The sequence below is a fragment of the Pipistrellus hanaki genome (assembly GCF_964339955.1).
Source record: "Pipistrellus hanaki genome assembly, chromosome: 18".
Classification (NCBI taxonomy): Eukaryota; Metazoa; Chordata; class Mammalia; order Chiroptera; family Vespertilionidae; genus Pipistrellus; species Pipistrellus hanaki.
In genome coordinates, this window is record NC_140520.1 from 20,913,946 (window position 1) to 20,930,235 (window position 16,290).

Genomic DNA, 16,290 nt, shown 5'->3' on the forward strand with positions numbered 1-16,290 from the left:
TGTCCCGCTTTACCAATGTTAAAATCTGGTCACCTTACTGAAGCCACCAAAGGGTTAAAAGTGAAGCCGGAAGCGCTCATTTTTCTTTATTCTACCTAGCAACTGATGACACTGCAATATCCCCTGTTTCTATTGGGAGAGAGCCCCGAGCTTCCAGCAGTTTCTACACCCTGAAGAGTGGGCGGAGTTTGGGTTCCTGAAAGATCCGCTGGGACCTGTCTGTGTTTTGGTGAAAAGAATCTGAAAGAAAGGACTTTAGAAGGGCCGATGGTGCTCCTGTTACCCCTCCTTATTGTATTTACGGTGAAGCACAGCGCTGCCCGTGAGTATCCCAAGTTCTCTCTGCTCTGAACTCCGAGCTCCGAAGCCGAGGCCACCGAGGGGGGACAAGCTGTCCCCCTAAAACTCATGGCGAAATGTGGAAGAAGTTGGGCGAAAGACATATTTAATTCACCCGGGACGTGTCGGAGGCTGGACTAGTGAACAGTGTCCCAGCTCACCCGGGCGGGATGTTAGTGTCACCCCTCCTGACGGGGCGGAAGCCAGGCTGGAGGGACCCTCCCTCCGGGGTCTCCCTCACGTTCCTTCTGAGCTTTGCGCCCTGTTTCCTGCTGAGACCCTTTCTTTTTCTTCTGTTTCTCCTCTTCACTGGCTTCGCGAGTCCCGTGGGACGTGGCCAGAGTCTCAGGGGCCTGGGACAGCGGAGCAGAGCCATTGTGCCGGTTTGTTTTTCTTCCTCACCACAAGCTCCACCTGTAACAAAAGGTCCCGGAGAGAGAAAGCCATGGTTGTGGGCTTGCTTACTGGATGTGAGAGATATCAACGGAGCCTAGGGGGAGTTTCTCGTGGTTTAGGGGCCCGGGTCACCGGGGAAGCAGGTGCCTGGCGTTACCCCAAAAGCCTGAGGAGGTCCATGGGCTGGAAGCACCAGGCTTCTGTGCCCCAAGCAGCTTCTCTTCCTGCTGGGGCCACACTCCCTGGACGGCCGGGGACTCCTGAGATGACAGGAAGGAGCTCTTTCAAATCATCTGTCTATTTATTACACAAATGTTGGTTGATGGCCCACAACTTTTGGAGTTGCGACCGTGAACGAGACAGACATCGGTCCTACGTCTACAGAAATTTAACCCAGAAAAATCCCACCATTTAAATCAGAAATGGGAAAGATTGGGGGGGTGGGGGGGTGAGGGACAGAGAGAAATTATGGACAGAAGAAGGGAGAAAAGGGTGATATTTTCGGAAGGGAAAAGGCATATATATATTGCTACATTTGATCCTTAAAGAGCTGTCCAATAATGTGACCACAATACCGCCTAAACATAATCTTTCCTGCTGTGGACTCACTGACCCCGGGGGCAGACTAAGAAGCCAGCCCGGAGAGGCTGACCCAGCCCACATAACGGACAGTCAGGCCTTCTAGCCCACAGTTCAGGGGTCCCGGCAATGCCACAGCCTCTGCCTGCGGACACCTGGCACTTGGATGATGGTGGAATGGGAAATAAAGCCGGTCCTCTGTGAAGGGTAGGCAGGCTCACTGCGTTCTGGTTATTCTCCTTTTCATTCCTAGACATCACCCCTCTCTGTCGTGTCTTGTGCCCTGGAGGATGGTGTCTAAGGCTGAGTCACCCAGTCTCTCTAGCAGGCCGATTTCCACCCAATGGGAGACACCGAGAGGAGAGAAGTCAGAGAGCAAGGAGGGAAGGAGGTTGGGGTATTTCACTTTCCTTTCCCCCTGCTTCTGTAACGTCTCCGGTGGCAGCTGTGTCCCTCTGCAATATAATTTCCCCCGACTAGCCCTTGCTTCAGGCAGTTCCAGCTCCCACTGGGCTTGGGGGACACAATTTGCTACTCTTATCTCTACAACTCTATGGGTGGTAAAGGCTTCCCATCACTGCTAGCGTCTGGACCTCATTATCCCTCTTTTTTTTCTTCTTCTTCTTCTTAACCTTGCTCATACCTCCCATACAAGGAGTCGCTTCTCAGGGTCTCTTCATGTTACTCATCTGGGTTGAAGGCTATTTCCTGCCACGACCCTGCCTGAGAGTTCTTGAGCACTGAGGGATGCTGATAGGAAAGAGAGCCAGGGTGATTAAAAAAGACTTGGTCTAATTGCTATATGAGCCCAATGCTGGCCTGCGTGGAGGAGCTTCTAGAGGAGGAAATGCAGGGAGTGCTTGGGAGCACAGCTCTAGGAAGTGTCACAATAACGCCAATGTGTTGCTTTCATTGGCTCCACAGCCTGCAGTGGACCGCTCCTTCCTGTGTGCTCCCATAGCTCGTGTTCACAGTTTTTTAATTTCCTATCTGCAAAAATCTTTCCTTCCAGGCTCTCCTTAAAGCCAGGGAGACATCTCTTCCTTTTCCTTTTCTTTCTCTTTCCCCAGCACTACCTAGTGACCAATAGACACTTCATAAACGCCTCCTGAGTGAATTCATGTTCAGAGGTAATGTCCCTAAGAAATTGAAGTCATCTGACTGGGAGCCAGAGAGAACTTGAGCAGTAATAACGACTCTAAATTTGCAACTGTGGTTTACTGTAGTTGCAGAACTTGTATGAAAAAAAAACAAAACAAAAAAATGATGTTTCATGCTTTACAACTCATTCTGTTCTTCATTTCAACCTGTGAGAAACTGTCCCTGCCGGGTGCAGTCAGCTAGGGCCATGCATAGGATCTCTCTTGCATAGGCATATGCGGTTTGTATGCTTACTCTTGAAATAACCAAGGTCAGTCTCTTGATATTTTTCATAATTTTATGGATGCATCTCAATCTGCAATATCAATTTGCCTCATAAATGATGGAGTCCTTCACAGATAAAGACTAATCATGTCTAAGCCCCCTAAATTGACACCTGAGCTAGTGTAAAAACACAGACTTACAGATTATCTGTTTAGAAATGACCTTGAGTTCAAAGAGTTAATGTGGGGAAATATGGGCCTTTGCTATAGACTTGACTAGACTTCAGTCTGTTTCCATGGAGCTGTTACCAAGGTACATGCAGTAGAAATTTCTCCAAGACAACGTTTTACTCCCCTAAGGCTCTCTTCTTGGTTGACATGGAATCTGTCTCAATTGGAGAAATTCAAGTAATCTGTAGATATTTTTTCTGACTAGTTGGGATATCTATTTTCACTAAAATCCATTGACCTTTGCCATCCTCTTACCCCACTTGCTTTATGAAACCCAGATTGAGATAGATGACAAAGGACATTTTCCCTGATGTCCAAATTTATGTTTATTATCAAAACCCTTTCAAAAATATACGTATCAAATCAGGTTTTGTTATGACTTCAATAAAATTCACAAAATTGGAATTCTCCTGGGAAATATGAGGCATATGGTCATCATTGTATATGGAGAGTACTGAGAAGAAAACTCCCCCACCAGAACTCATTCATTCATTTATTCTCTAATGCTCTACATGGTTCTACAGTAGTGTCCTTACTATTCCTTAATCACAGCCTCCTCGGGCTTGCTGTTCTTTCTGGAAGATTCTTCTGCCATGACTCACTTCATTCACATCTCTGCTCAACTGCCACCTGCTCAGAGAGGACTTTCCTGATCCTTCTGTCTAAAAGATCAGCCTTATTCACACTTTTTACCTGCTTTATTTTTCTCCACAATTTTCATCCCTGCCTTCTAGAAATTAGCCTATAGGGCTAGGACTTGGACGAGTTTGTTGCTGCATCCCTAGCTCTAGGACTATGCCTACTGCAAATTCAGAAAAGAAGAAAACTTATACAGAAAAAGACATTGGTAACCTCCAAAAGGGTAGCCTCCAAAGAGTAGCTAAAATATCAAACTGTCACACTCAGCACTTTCATGTCCTAAGCAAGTTCCTGTAGTTAGATTGTGAGTTCTGGCTGCCCATAGGACCGTCCACATTCACTGAATGCTTGGTTTGAGAAGTGTCCAATGGCCCTCTCTACTAAAAATATCACCATCCATTTCTCCCCCTCATTCCCAAGCTGCCTGAAATTCCAACAGTAGTTCCAAGAAATCATAGTCATTCTGACTGTATTAAGGCATCAGGCTACTTGGGAGGGCCAGCAAATAATAGGGGCTTTGTTGACTTGGTTATCCAATCGGGCCACAGCCACTTGTAGGAAGGTCTAAAGCCTGAGCCTCTAGGATTAGGGGAGTCAGTGACAGTGAATCATCCTTGACACAAGGGGGCGGGAGAGAGCAATGGTGGTGGAAAGGAATAGTCTGGCTGGAGAAGTGCCCCTGCCTTAGGACCAGCTGGGTGTGAAGACAGAGGGATTCCAGTCTGAGAGGTCAGAGAATGAATCCTGGCTCCTCCACTATGGATTCTAAAGATCATCTTGGGCCATTTCTTCAACTCTCTGAACCCACTGAAATGGGAATTTTTAGAACCTATCTCAAAAGGTTGCCATGAAGAGTAAGCGAAATGCATTATCAAAGGCTTAGCCTGGTACCTAGCACATGGTCTGTGCTCAGTAAATAAGTGCAGTTCTCATGGTTATGACTCAGATGCTGCGGCCCTCCATACCTCTTTGAAGGCCCTGTTTGGTGGAAGGACCTTCACCTCCTCCTTGGAGCATTTCTGAATTGCTTCACGTGAGAGCAGCTCTCCCTCCTCTGAGCACACGATCATGTCACTCACTACTTGCTGCTACGTGTCATCGCACTGTATTTATTTATGTTATAGGTTCTCCTACAGTACTGTACGTTCCTGGAGGGAAGAACTAGTATCTGATTTGTTTTTCTCTTCCTGACATTGCTCACAATCCCATGTACATGGTACCTACCCAATAAATAAAAATTTCCCCCATGGATGAATATCTGACAACACTATCAATTATTTTATAACCAGTGGTTTTTACAGCCTTTTATAAAAGTGGCCAAGTCAGTTAATCTATAAGTTAAAGGCACATAACTTAGGACACTAAGTAACCGCTGTGTCTGGTGTAAAGCTGTGTGGTTGTGTTGCTCAGGCTTTTGAGCAATGTTTATCAGAGGCTCTTGGGACCAGCAGCGGAGGCCCTTTGAGAAGCAGTTTGGCCCGGACAGAAGACCAAATTCAAAATTGTAGATTTCAGTTCCATAAGTGAGTTGATGCTGATGGTCTATTCATGGAAAGGAAGAGAGAAATCTAATTACATAATCATTGGAGCAAGAAGAAAGAATCGGAAGATATTTTAGATGGGGTCATATGAAATTGCCATTTGAGGAGATCAAAATGATCAAATATAGGTCTTTTCAAATGATTCAACCTTCATAATTCTGCTTCACCTGACCATTCATAGGATATAAATGATCACAGGGTCCCACGTACCATGAGAGAGGGGATGACAGACTTTCCCCTCTCTCTTCTGTTGAGTCACAGATTAAACATCTGTCCACCAATCTCCCATCACAGCTGAGCTCGCATTTTGGAAGCCCAACTAAGGAGCAAGCAGGGCTCGTACCTATGGACACACCAGATGGATAACTAGGCCCACAGCAAAGGCAGGGCAGAGGGCTGAGATGTCCTGGAGTGGGGCCAGGTCGCAGCTGCAGGAGGGGTGGACAGGCAGATGACGGACAGATGGAGGCCAGCCCCGAGGGGCGGAGCAGCCTTTGAAGTGAGGACTGGCTGGCAGAGCGCTGCTCTGAAACCAGGAATCAGGCTGAGATGGAGGTTGGAGAAAAGGGCAGGACACTGGACTTGGACAGCATTGTCAACAGACCCTCTTTCTCTTTACTTACCTCTTATAAACTCTGGTAATGCAGATTTTTATGAAGTGATATTTTGTAATAAGAAAGTGGAAGTACAAGAATTATAAATATTGTGCGTGGTAATGTCAGTGGTACTCATTTAGAAAAGTTTCTCCTGTTGAGAATAATGCCCCAAGATGTTAATACCTTCTATTTATTTTTTAACTCGGTGGCACGTTCTAGGCATGTGAACCCAGCTGTCATAAATGGAACCCCACATTCCAAGGGAATTTCTATACCAATCCAACTTAGCTCAGTAAAATCTTTTTTTTTTCTTTTCTTCCCCAAATTCTTATTCCTTCTCCTCTCTCATTCTGTGCCTAGAATTTGATTTCTGTGAGATGTTTTCCTATGAGTAACCGTGGAAGCGATTCCTACCCATTTCTCCAGCCATAGGCCTTCTTGCTGCTCTTGGAACATGCCGGCAGGTCCTTTCCGCAGGACCTCTGCACAGTCCCCCCGCCTGGACTGCTGTCCCCAGATGTCTGCCTGGCCCCTCATTCCTACAGAAGTCACCTTCCTGGGGAGCCTTCCCTAACCATTGCTGTCTAAATTGTATTGCTTAGTCCTCTTTGCAGCTTTATTTTTCTCCATCGCACTTTTTTAAAAGCATTTATTTTGTATCGTCTGTCTCCTCCCTTCCCCCCACAAGGGCAGACTCTTGCATCTGTCTTGTCTGTTGTGTGCTCGGGGCCTAGCGCAGAGCCTGGCACACAGGAGGCGCTCCCGTGTCTGCTGAATATACGGACGGATATCAGGGAGCTGTGAGAACTGATGTTCACAATCTGCTCTTCCTTTTGCCTCCATCTTCAGACAGCTGCATATCTGCAGAGCCATAGAACCTTTCCAGATGTGGAGAAACAGCACCGTTTCAAAGCCAGTGACAGATTCAAGCATACTTCTGCAGACTCCAAATAAATTAGGTTTCAGCTCTGCTCCCCTTTATGAAAAAGGCTCCAGGTCTGGGGCTAGAGCTCTCAAGCTCTTTGCAGCCCCAGTCCCTGATTTTGTAAGAGGAGTCAGCAGCCGGTCCAAGGAGGAGTGGAGTGGGTGCAGCTGAACATGGAGCAATACGTGGGGATTAAAGAGACAGCCGCTTGTGGGCCTGCATGGTCTGTGACTAAATATCTTCCTTCTTTGCCTCCCTCCCAGGGACTCACTCTCTGAGATATTTCCGCCTGGGCGTTTCGGAACCTGGCCACGGGATCCCTGAATTCATTTCAGTGGGGTACGTGGACTCTCACCCCATCACCACATATGACAGTGTCTCTCGGCTGAAGGAGCCCCGGGCGCCATGGATGGCGGAGCACCTGGAGCCGGATCACTGGGCGAGGTACACCCAGCTGCTGCGGGGCTGGCAGCAGACGTTCAAGGTGGAACTGGAGCGCCTGCAGAGACACTACAATCACTCAGGTGTGGACGCAGCAGATTGCTTCCCGCCCCGAGGCCCACCCCGGCCAAGCCCGGTCTCTGGGCTGACGGTGTGTGTAAGCTTTTGCTGAGTTGCCCTTTCTGTGGCTTTTGGCAAAGCTTGGACAATTTGGTTGATGGGGTTCGGTGCCTGCCATGTGGCCTGCGCATCTTCCAAAGAGTCTGTTGTTCCTTGGAGCCCTCTGTTCTTTGCCCCCTATTCCCTTATCCCAGTGTCATTCAGGCTTGTGACCTGTATCTTCTCCATTCCCATCTCAACGTGGCCATTCTATGCCTCATTTCCTGGTGGCCCAGGCTTAATGAATTGCTCACGTGTGCATCATGACTATGGGCATTAACTTTCCCAGGGATATTTCTGGCTCCTGCTTATCTCTCGCTCCACTGCACTATAAAGTTTATCCATTAATCATTGCTGCTATAGGAGTTATCCTATAGTTCCCCAAGGCAGGAGTTATCACGTTCCTTTGGCACACAGTAAGTATGCCATAAATATCTGTTGATGAATGGGATGGTGTCACAGGAATCTCCTGGAGACAGTGATGCCGTGATGGGCCTGTGGAGTGCTCTGTCCTGGGGTGGAGGAGTGCTCTGTCCTGGGGTGGAGGATGTTCCCAGCCGCACCCCGACTCCCATCACCAGGGCATTCACCTCCACATCCTGTGTGAACCCTCCTCTGGCCTGTATATGTGTTCCAGGGTTTCACACTTACCAGAGGATGATTGGCTGTGAGTTGCTGGAGGATGGAAGCACCACGGGATTTTTGCAATATGCATATGACGGAGAGGATTTCCTTATCTTTGACAAAGACACTCTCTCCTGGATAGCTGTAGACAACGTGGCCCACGTCACCAAGAGGGCGTGGGAGGCCAACTGGCATGAGTTACAATATCAGAAGAATTGGCTGGAAGAAGAATGTATCGCCTGGTTAAAGAGGTTCCTGGAGTATGGGAAAGACACTCTACAAAGAACAGGTAAAAAGAAGGGAGAACACCTTGTCCCCGCGCCCCCAGAACCCTGGTTTTATAACTTCCTCTAATCTAGGTTACATTCACCTTACTCTGAAACCCATCATGGTCTATGACTCCCTGTGCAAACTCTCCCCAGTTGCTTTTATCAGCATCTTGACGAGATTCAGCCATCCCACTTGAGAGAGTAGAGTACCCCTGGGGACACCTCCTTTTGTGGGGATCCAGTGAGGCGAATCCTTCATCTCCTGACAATGAGAAGCTGGGAAATGCTTTGGGCAGTGGAGTTCTCACAAGTTGTGTGGTAACTAAGGGCTCCCATACCACCAGTGTGAGTGAAATCTGGACTTACAAAGAGAGACAGAGGGTCTTTCCTCACTAAAGGATTTATGATAAGATTTCTTTCAGTGAAAAGCTCCTTACACATTAACGATAAGGATTTAATCGGATAACTTTTAGTTAATACAGAACTTTCCCCTTATAATCTTATTCAAAGTGAATTGTGCCTGTGTCATGCTGTAGGAAACTCCTAGACACACTGTGCCTTTCCCCACAGGGGTGGTCTTTAATGGTGGACTTTCCAGAGCTGTGGCCGGCCCTCGAGAGGCATCATGTTATGAGTGTGGACTGTCTCTCTAAGAGCCTGCCTATGGAGGCAGATAACTAGAGTTTGAACTTAAACTCTCCTACTCGCTAGCTAAGTAACAATCTCAATTTTAATGGTTGCAGTGAACAGAAACCTACTCTAACTGGCCTAAGCATAAAGGGGGGAGGTTATTTGACAGGCAGAAATCAGGGCAGTGATTTCTTAGAAACTTCTCCTGATGGGCATTGAAAACATTTGAATGGTTTTCTCTGAGGGGAGGTCTTGGCCAACACAAAGCTCGTGTCCTTGTAATTTCAGCATTCTGGAAGAATGGGCTTCTCTCTCCTAGCTCTAGCTACAAAAAATAATTTTTTTAAACTACAGGAGGACTCTGGTTGGCCTCAGTTGGATCATGCCCCACCTCTTGCACTAATCACTGTGCCCATTAGGAGAAGTTTCTAAGACTGGCCCTGGGTTACAGAATCCTGACAAGAACCAAATGGCGCACTCAGGATGGCTTAACTGGGAAGCCAGTAACCAGATTATTTACATAGGTACAATCAGGGTTAAGGACACCGGTAAGGGATAGTGAAATACTTCAGGACTTACAGCAGAGGGAAGCCATTACTCCTCCTGAATCTGAAGGCAAAAGGAAAGGGACTATTGTTACCAGAGTCCCACATGGCTGGTTCCCTGGAAGAACTTTCTAGCAAGAGCTGAGGCCATGGAGGATCATGGTCAATAGCAGATTGCAATGGCTGTGCAACCAGTGGACAAATTTCTAGCCACTCTCTCCTCTAGTTCTCTGGTCTTTTGCTAAGCGTGCTCCCAGAGGCCAGACCCAGCAGGTAGCTGGGGGCAAGAGAGCCCTGGAGTGCAGTCTGATGAGCACAGCCTCCTGGGACGCAGAGCAGGGCACAGGTGGTCTGAGACTAGATCTGGGAGCTAGCAAAGAGAGAGTAGCCAGGGCATACAGCTTGGGTTATGTTTCAGTGTCAGGGTTAAGAATGGTACCTCTTGCCCAGCTGGCATGGCTAGTGGTTAAGCGTCAACCTATGAACCAGGAGGTCACAGTTTGAGTTTCTGCCAGAATGGTACCTCTTAAAAGAAGCAACATGTTGGGGTGGAGTGGACTAGTTTTCCAATATGGGGAGTGTGCTTGTCAGGAGAAGGGGTTCTTGTGATGAAAAAAAAAAAAAAAAAAATGGGGCTAATAGAGGGTAGGCCAGCAAAGCAATAACCTTGAGTAAATGAAGTAAGTGATATGCCTACCTCACAGAAATTGCTGTGAAATAATATATGAAAGCTCTTTGTAGACTTCATTAAATGTTATTGTTGCCAGACTGAAAAACGTCTGACAGCTCAGGATCTGGTTGAAGTCTAGGGTCAACTCGGGGTTGCATGGGACCTTTAATCATGAGGCGTTTTAGGCCGAGGCCAGCCAGGTCTGTAGAGAGGCTGTGAGCCGCCACTTCCTCAGCTTGATTAGTGGCATAGCCTTTCCAAACCAGCTGCCTGCTCTTCTCAGTGAAGCCAGCACTGGGAGAGGGAAGACAGTGTAATTGGGATTTGAGGGCGAGCACTCTTTGGGAAAATGGGGGAAGCTTGCACACCTGGGGTGTGTGTGAGCAGTGTGGGAAGTCTGACTTCAGTGTACCTGCTCCCCCTCCATGCCTGTTCTCTCTCTACCACGAGTGTCCTAATGGTGTCTCAACCCATCGGTCAAAACCCACTCCTAGGAAAGGATCTGTGATCATTTCTCACAGCAACAAGCAGAGTCCCTCTCGGAGGTGTTTACATTTTCTCGTTAATGTTGGAAAGCCTTTTTCTCCTTCTAAATGAGATGCCACAGGACAGAACTGGAAGGTGTTGTTGAAATGAGGGCTCCTCCTGTATTTCGGTGGCAGGTAGCTCAGTGGGGTGAGGAAGTGAGTAGAGACAAACAGGAAGCAGCCCCTCCACGGGTGGCGTTGGGCTCTGTGTGGCTCATGTCTAGATGTGACCCGGTGTCAGCAGGAAACACTAAGGACAGCACCTTATGGAAAATGAGCAGAATGGTTAAGAGGAAGCAAGACCACAAACGGACAATTTCTTTGCTGTCACTGCTGGAGCCCCTCCAGGATATGGATGTCCATAGCCCCTCTGAAGGCATAAGCATGACCTGACCTGTTACATATGTTTGTATCTGATGACAATCGCTGTCTTAGTCCATTCAGGCTGTTATAAAAAATACCACAGACCGGGTAACTGACAACAGAAATTCATTCCCACAGTTCTGGAGGCGGGAAGTCCAGGATCGGGGTGCCAGCATGGTCCGATGAGTACCCTGTTTCAGGTTGCAGACTGCTGACTTCTTGCTGTGTCCTCACATGGTGGCTGGGGACAAGGGATTTCCCTGGAACCTCGTTTATAAGGCACTAATCTCATTTTTGAAGGTTTTACCCTCATGACTTAAGCACCTCCCAAGGGCTTCACCTCCTTATACCATCATCTTTGGGGTTTGGGATTTCAACATGTGAATTTGGCGGGGGGGGGACCCACAAACATTCAAACCACAGCAGTCACCAAAGTGCCAACTTGAGTTCAAAGGCGACTCAGAGCCAAAGCTGAGATGGCTGTGATATCTTGGCATAAGCACAGGAGAAAAAGGAGCGCTGAGTTCTAATCTCCAAACATTTGCTGAATCACTTGTCACAGTTACATACAAATTCTGTAGCTCAGTTACATGGCTCAACAACACACTCATTATTCTTGAGCACACTGCCCTAGCCGGAAGTGTACAATCAATTTGTTGTTGATGAACCTGGGTTCCGGGTCATTCTTGGTTTTAGATGTTTCCTGCAATGCAGGAAATTAATTGGGAAACCCAGTCACCAGTTCTGATATTGTATACTCTATAAGATATTTCTATTTAAATTTATCTTCTTTTTTCCTAGAGTCCCCACTGGTCAAAGTAACGCGCAAAGAAACTTTTCCAGGGGTTACAACTCTTGTCTGCAGAGCTTATGGCTTTTACCCCCCTGAAATTTCCATGATGTGGAAGAAAAATGGGGAAGAAATTATCCATGAAATGGATTATGGCGATATTCTTCCCAGTGGAGATGGGACCTATCAGACGTGGGTATCCGTGGAGCTGGATCCTCAGAGCAGCGATCTTTACTCCTGTCACGTGGAGCACGAAGATGTCCAAATGGTTCTTCAGGTCCCTCAGGGTAAGGACAGGCTGTGCTGTGTGGGAAGTGAGACAAGGAGGGGGGTGAGCAGCAAGGGGGATCACTGGATGCTTTAGAATGCATCTTTTAAAAGAGAGGTTCTCATTTTTTGGTCTTAGGGATTCCTTATGTTCTTAACAATTGAGGATCCCAAAGAGCTTTTATTTACTAGGATGTGGATTTTCTCTATTGCTACTTACTGTATTGAAATTTTAAAAATTTTAAAATTTAAACTCAAGAAAATATGAGCACACGTTTCATGAGCTATCAGAGCGCTGGTGTCCTCACATGTGACGTAGGCTCTGGAAAGCCCCACTGTGCACATGTGAAAGATAAGGAAAGGAAAGTCATGACTCAGACTTCCTGGACTCTCTGAAGGGTCTTGCTTGAAGATCCCAGGGCATTCAGACCCCACTTTGAGAGCTACTGTCCCCCTGTTTTAGACTGCCGCACTGCATGGATCCGTGAATGAGAAGCAGGAGTAAGAATAATGGTGTTGGGCTTCCCGATGATCACAGGGACAAAAGTGCCCCAAAGTTAATATAGAACGGGAGAAGGACGTGTGGATTTCCCCCCATATGCTTGCTTTTAGGATCAGAAACTATCCTTCTGGTGATCAAAGCTGTCTCTGGGTTCATTGTCCTCGCCATGGTCCTGGCTGGAGCTGGCTTCCTGGCCTGGAGAAGGAGGCCCCAAGGTGAGAGGCACTTGACGGGGTCTATATTTTATTGATATTTTACAGAGAGGAGTAAGGGAGAGAGATAGAGAGCTAGAAATGTTGACGAGAGAGAAACATCGACCAGCTGCCTCTTGCACACCCTCTACCGGCGATATGCCCGCAACCAATGTACATGCCCTTGACCGGAATTGAACCTGGGACCCTTCAGTCCGCAGACCGATGCTCCACCACTGAGCCAAACCGGCTTCGGCAATGTGGCGGGGTCTAAGGGGCTGCAGATTATCACTCCCACAGCCTCACAAGCTTTATTTTCTGCACCTACCACTCGACTCTCCTCTTAGGAATGAGTTGGGCCACACTTGGTGATCACAGGAGGAACACCTCTCCCGTCATAGAGGGAACACACATGTGGATAACGCTTGCAAGGAGAGTGTTCTGTTTCATAGGTGATGCCTGACACCAACAGAGTAGGACAACTTCTGTCCAGATGAACTGTCCTCCCAGAAGTTGGGTCAGAGAAGATAGAGTGATGTTGATTTGTCTTCTTCTAAACTATATCCTTATTAATTACCATTAACCTTTTCTTTTGTCCTTTGTTTTAAGACATCAGTAAGTTTTCCCATTTTGACAAACATTTTCTGACCCAATCATATGAAAGTCCTTTTCCTTCTAAAATCACCTTATAACACATAAAATGTTGAAAAGTAGATACCTTTGGAAAATGGGAACTGGGGTAAGGCAAAGGGGAAGGAGAATGGGAGGGATATAGGTTCTTGATAACTTGGGGAAACCATTCATTCCATATGTATCTATTAAATACCTACTGTGTTCCAGGCACTGTACTGGATGCCAGGATACAGGAATGTAAAAGACAGACATGATCCCTGCTGTATTATAAAGTCATCTCTCCCCACCCCATCCCCTAAGCCCGGTTTCTGTAGATGCTCAGGCTGATCACAGCATAATATTGATGAGACCTGGACTTTGGATTTGAACTCAGTGTGGGCCAGAACTTTGGTGTTACTTCATAACCACAGATTTCAACTCCAATTCAAGTGCTATGGTATAAAGCATATTATTAGATCAAAGTAAAAAAAACAACCCCTTTATTCGAAAATCAATTCAGAGTTAGTGGGTCATTCTAATGTTTTCTTTACAAAGTAGAGCACTAATCTCAATCCAAGAAATAAGAACTACTGAAGAAAAAAACAAAACAAAACCAAAAAAACCAACAAAAAACAACAAAAATAAATTAAAAAAAAAAGATTTACAATGACACACCTGTCTCAAGAATGACACACTGTGAGTTCCTGCTTTTTATCTTGTGGAGTTTGTGAATTGAGTTAAAATTTGTCAAGTACTAAGAGAATCTTGACAAAGCAGGCTAAAAATGTCAATGCCAGCTTTTCAGGTTTTGCTGAACATTTCATAATCTTTTTTTTTCTTTTCTTTTTGAGCTATAAGGAAAAATGCACTTATGTGACTAAAAAGTCTTTCTTTCAGAGAACAATGAAGTCGTCTACCTTCCTGCACCAGATCAATAATTGGGGACAGCTCTTTTCCAGCTGTCTCTCCCCTGGGAACCATGGTCACCTCTGCTACCCATGGACTCAAGCCCAGTGCTCAAAGCTCTTGACCACACCCATGAGAGACATGGATATTACAGGACTGAGCATTATGGCAGAAAGAGAGGAGCCATAAAGTTTTCTTTGTTCTTTGGCTCCCAAAATACTGTCAGCTTTCAAGCTCTTTGGTTGGACTCCTTGATAACATTTGGCTCTAACTTTTGCTTGTCTCATGATACAACACTACCCTACATCCCATCTGTCAGCGATGATTTACAAGTAAATTAGAGAATCTCAGAGCTGGAAAGATCCTTCCATATGAAGGCCAGAGATGTCTTCTCCAGTGCCTTTGACTTGAGCATCCAGGCTCCACTTGAATACCACCATTGAAGAGCACCTCACTACATCATAAAGTGGCCTTTTTCTTCCATTTTGAGACTGTATTATGCAAGAGCTTTGAACCGTGGGTGCCATGACTGTGACCCTACAGGCAGTCTTGGACCAGCCACCCTGTGAGAGCAGCCAGCGAGTTTCTACAGTGCCCTGTGAATAGCCGGATCACTCCACATATTTCCTGGCCTGAGAGAAAGCCAAAGTGTCCCATTCTTAAGGCATCTCTGCCTGGTAGCTTGGAATCTTGGAATTATGCATGGTCCGATTCTGGAAGTGATCTCATTCTTTCTGTCTTCTATGGGAGAGTAAGGGCAGTATTTATCAGACATAGTATCACCTTCAGTGGAACTACAAAGATCTAGACCCAAGTGCAATCTTTTAATGTAAAAATGATGGTATGTTTATCAGAATAGGGTTCAATCCAATTTCTGTCTTTCCTCTACTGACTAATTGTAGATGGGCCTGACTCACCTTTATAACTATGCTTGTTCCTCACCAATTGAGAGTAAATAACAGCTTCACTGTGAGAATTAACACCCCTTGGATCGCCTTACTGTACCCTTAGAATCTTCACTATCATTTACCTCTTATTCGCCTGTCATCTTTGCTTCTCAGTAAGAAGGTCACAATCTACCAGAGGAAAGATGCTGATGCTTCCCAGTGAATTAAATATGAGTTCAGATCCCAGGACCTTGGACTCTCTTGGACATAAGATTTCTGGAAACACTCAAACCATGGGAGCCCATATTGTGGCTCCAGGGGAACTCACCAAGGCTTTCGCTATGGCCTCCTTCCCCAGAAAATTTTCTTTTTGCTTCCCCACAGTAGGCTTGGCTGAGGAAAAAGAACACCAAATATGGCCACTTAAAGGAATAAGTGAAGATAAGCGCCATATATGCCACTAAATGTGTGTTTATACCTGGGGGGAAGAGGGGACTAAGGGATTGGAGAAATGAGGGAAAGGGGTGGGGGGATGGGAGATATCTGTAATACTATCAATAATAAAAATGTATTTAAAAAAAACCAATGTGTCTTTGTTATAAATCTTGTTTGATCACAACACACAGCTCTGCCCATTTATTCTATTTCTAGCCCCTGAGCCAACTGAAGACATGAGCAGGGCCACAGCTAATACATATAGGGCATTTGTTCAAATTAGAGAATTGTTTCTTTGGGTGGACACTGATCCAGGCTGGGTGACATGGTTTAGTCAGCAAAACATAGAACGGGTTTCTGCCCTGTTTGCCCCCTTGGTGTTCAGGGCACAGCATTACATTGGCAGCTCTGGTCATACCATTAGAAAATAGATGGAAATTGGCCGTAGACTAAGATGAATGAATTGATTTGGAAGGGAGGGGTGGTAGTGGAAAAAAAAAACAGGTCAGTTTATTCAAAACAGTGGAACCGGAAGCCCTGTTTATATATCCAAAGAGCTAAAATTATCTGGAAGGTTTTACATAATCCTATCATGGAGTTTATTTATGGCTGGCTATTTTTAAATTTTTGTCATATTACACAGTCTCTTTGCCCGATGCCTTGTATGTAGTAGGAACCCAGTAAATACTTCTTGAATGAACCAGTATAGTATTTTAATTAGCTAGTCCTCATGTCCTGGTGCAAAAAAAACAGTGTCATCTTACAACTGATACCATAGAGGGGAAATAAGACATCCCAGAGCTCAGGGTCAATGCTCCAAAGACTAGTCTGAACTCTTCTAAGGTTTCTACAGCATTAACAT

At 46.1% G+C, this 16,290-nt stretch overlaps 1 protein-coding gene across 2 annotated transcripts; it reads left to right on the plus strand.

Annotated features, from left to right (window-relative positions):
- Positions 1 to 95: 95 nt before the first annotated feature.
- On the plus strand, positions 96 to 15,567 carry LOC311612841 (major histocompatibility complex class I-related gene protein). Of its 2 annotated transcripts, none has more exons than XM_084866133.1 (6): positions 96 to 322; positions 6,874 to 7,134; positions 7,848 to 8,123; positions 11,640 to 11,915; positions 12,508 to 12,612; positions 13,041 to 14,091. In XM_084866133.1, the coding sequence occupies exons 1-6, from the start codon at positions 268 to 270 to the stop codon at positions 13,049 to 13,051; spliced, it is 984 nt and encodes a 327-aa protein (XP_084722259.1). In that variant the 5' UTR covers positions 96 to 267; the 3' UTR covers positions 13,052 to 14,091. The 2 variants fall into 2 exon arrangements, with proteins under 2 accessions (XP_084722259.1, XP_084722258.1); XM_084866132.1 differs by lacking the exon at positions 13,041 to 14,091 and adding an exon at positions 14,098 to 15,567 and having other exon boundaries at positions 120 to 322.
- The last annotated feature ends 723 nt before the right edge of the window (positions 15,568 to 16,290 follow it).

What these genes read in the sequence shown, in the direction of transcription:
- LOC311612841 (XM_084866132.1), top strand. Translation starts at nt 268, where the DNA reads ATGGTGCTCCTGTTACCCCTCCTTATTGTATTTACGGTGAAGCACAGC. An exon ending in GGTGAAGCACAGCGCTGCCC is followed by an intron (nt 323 to 6,873) that starts GTGAGTATCCCA and finishes CCTCCCTCCCAG; the next exon opens with GGACTCACTCTCTGAGATAT. An exon ending in GAGACACTACAATCACTCAG is followed by an intron (nt 7,135 to 7,847) that starts GTGTGGACGCAG and finishes TATGTGTTCCAG; the next exon opens with GGTTTCACACTTACCAGAGG.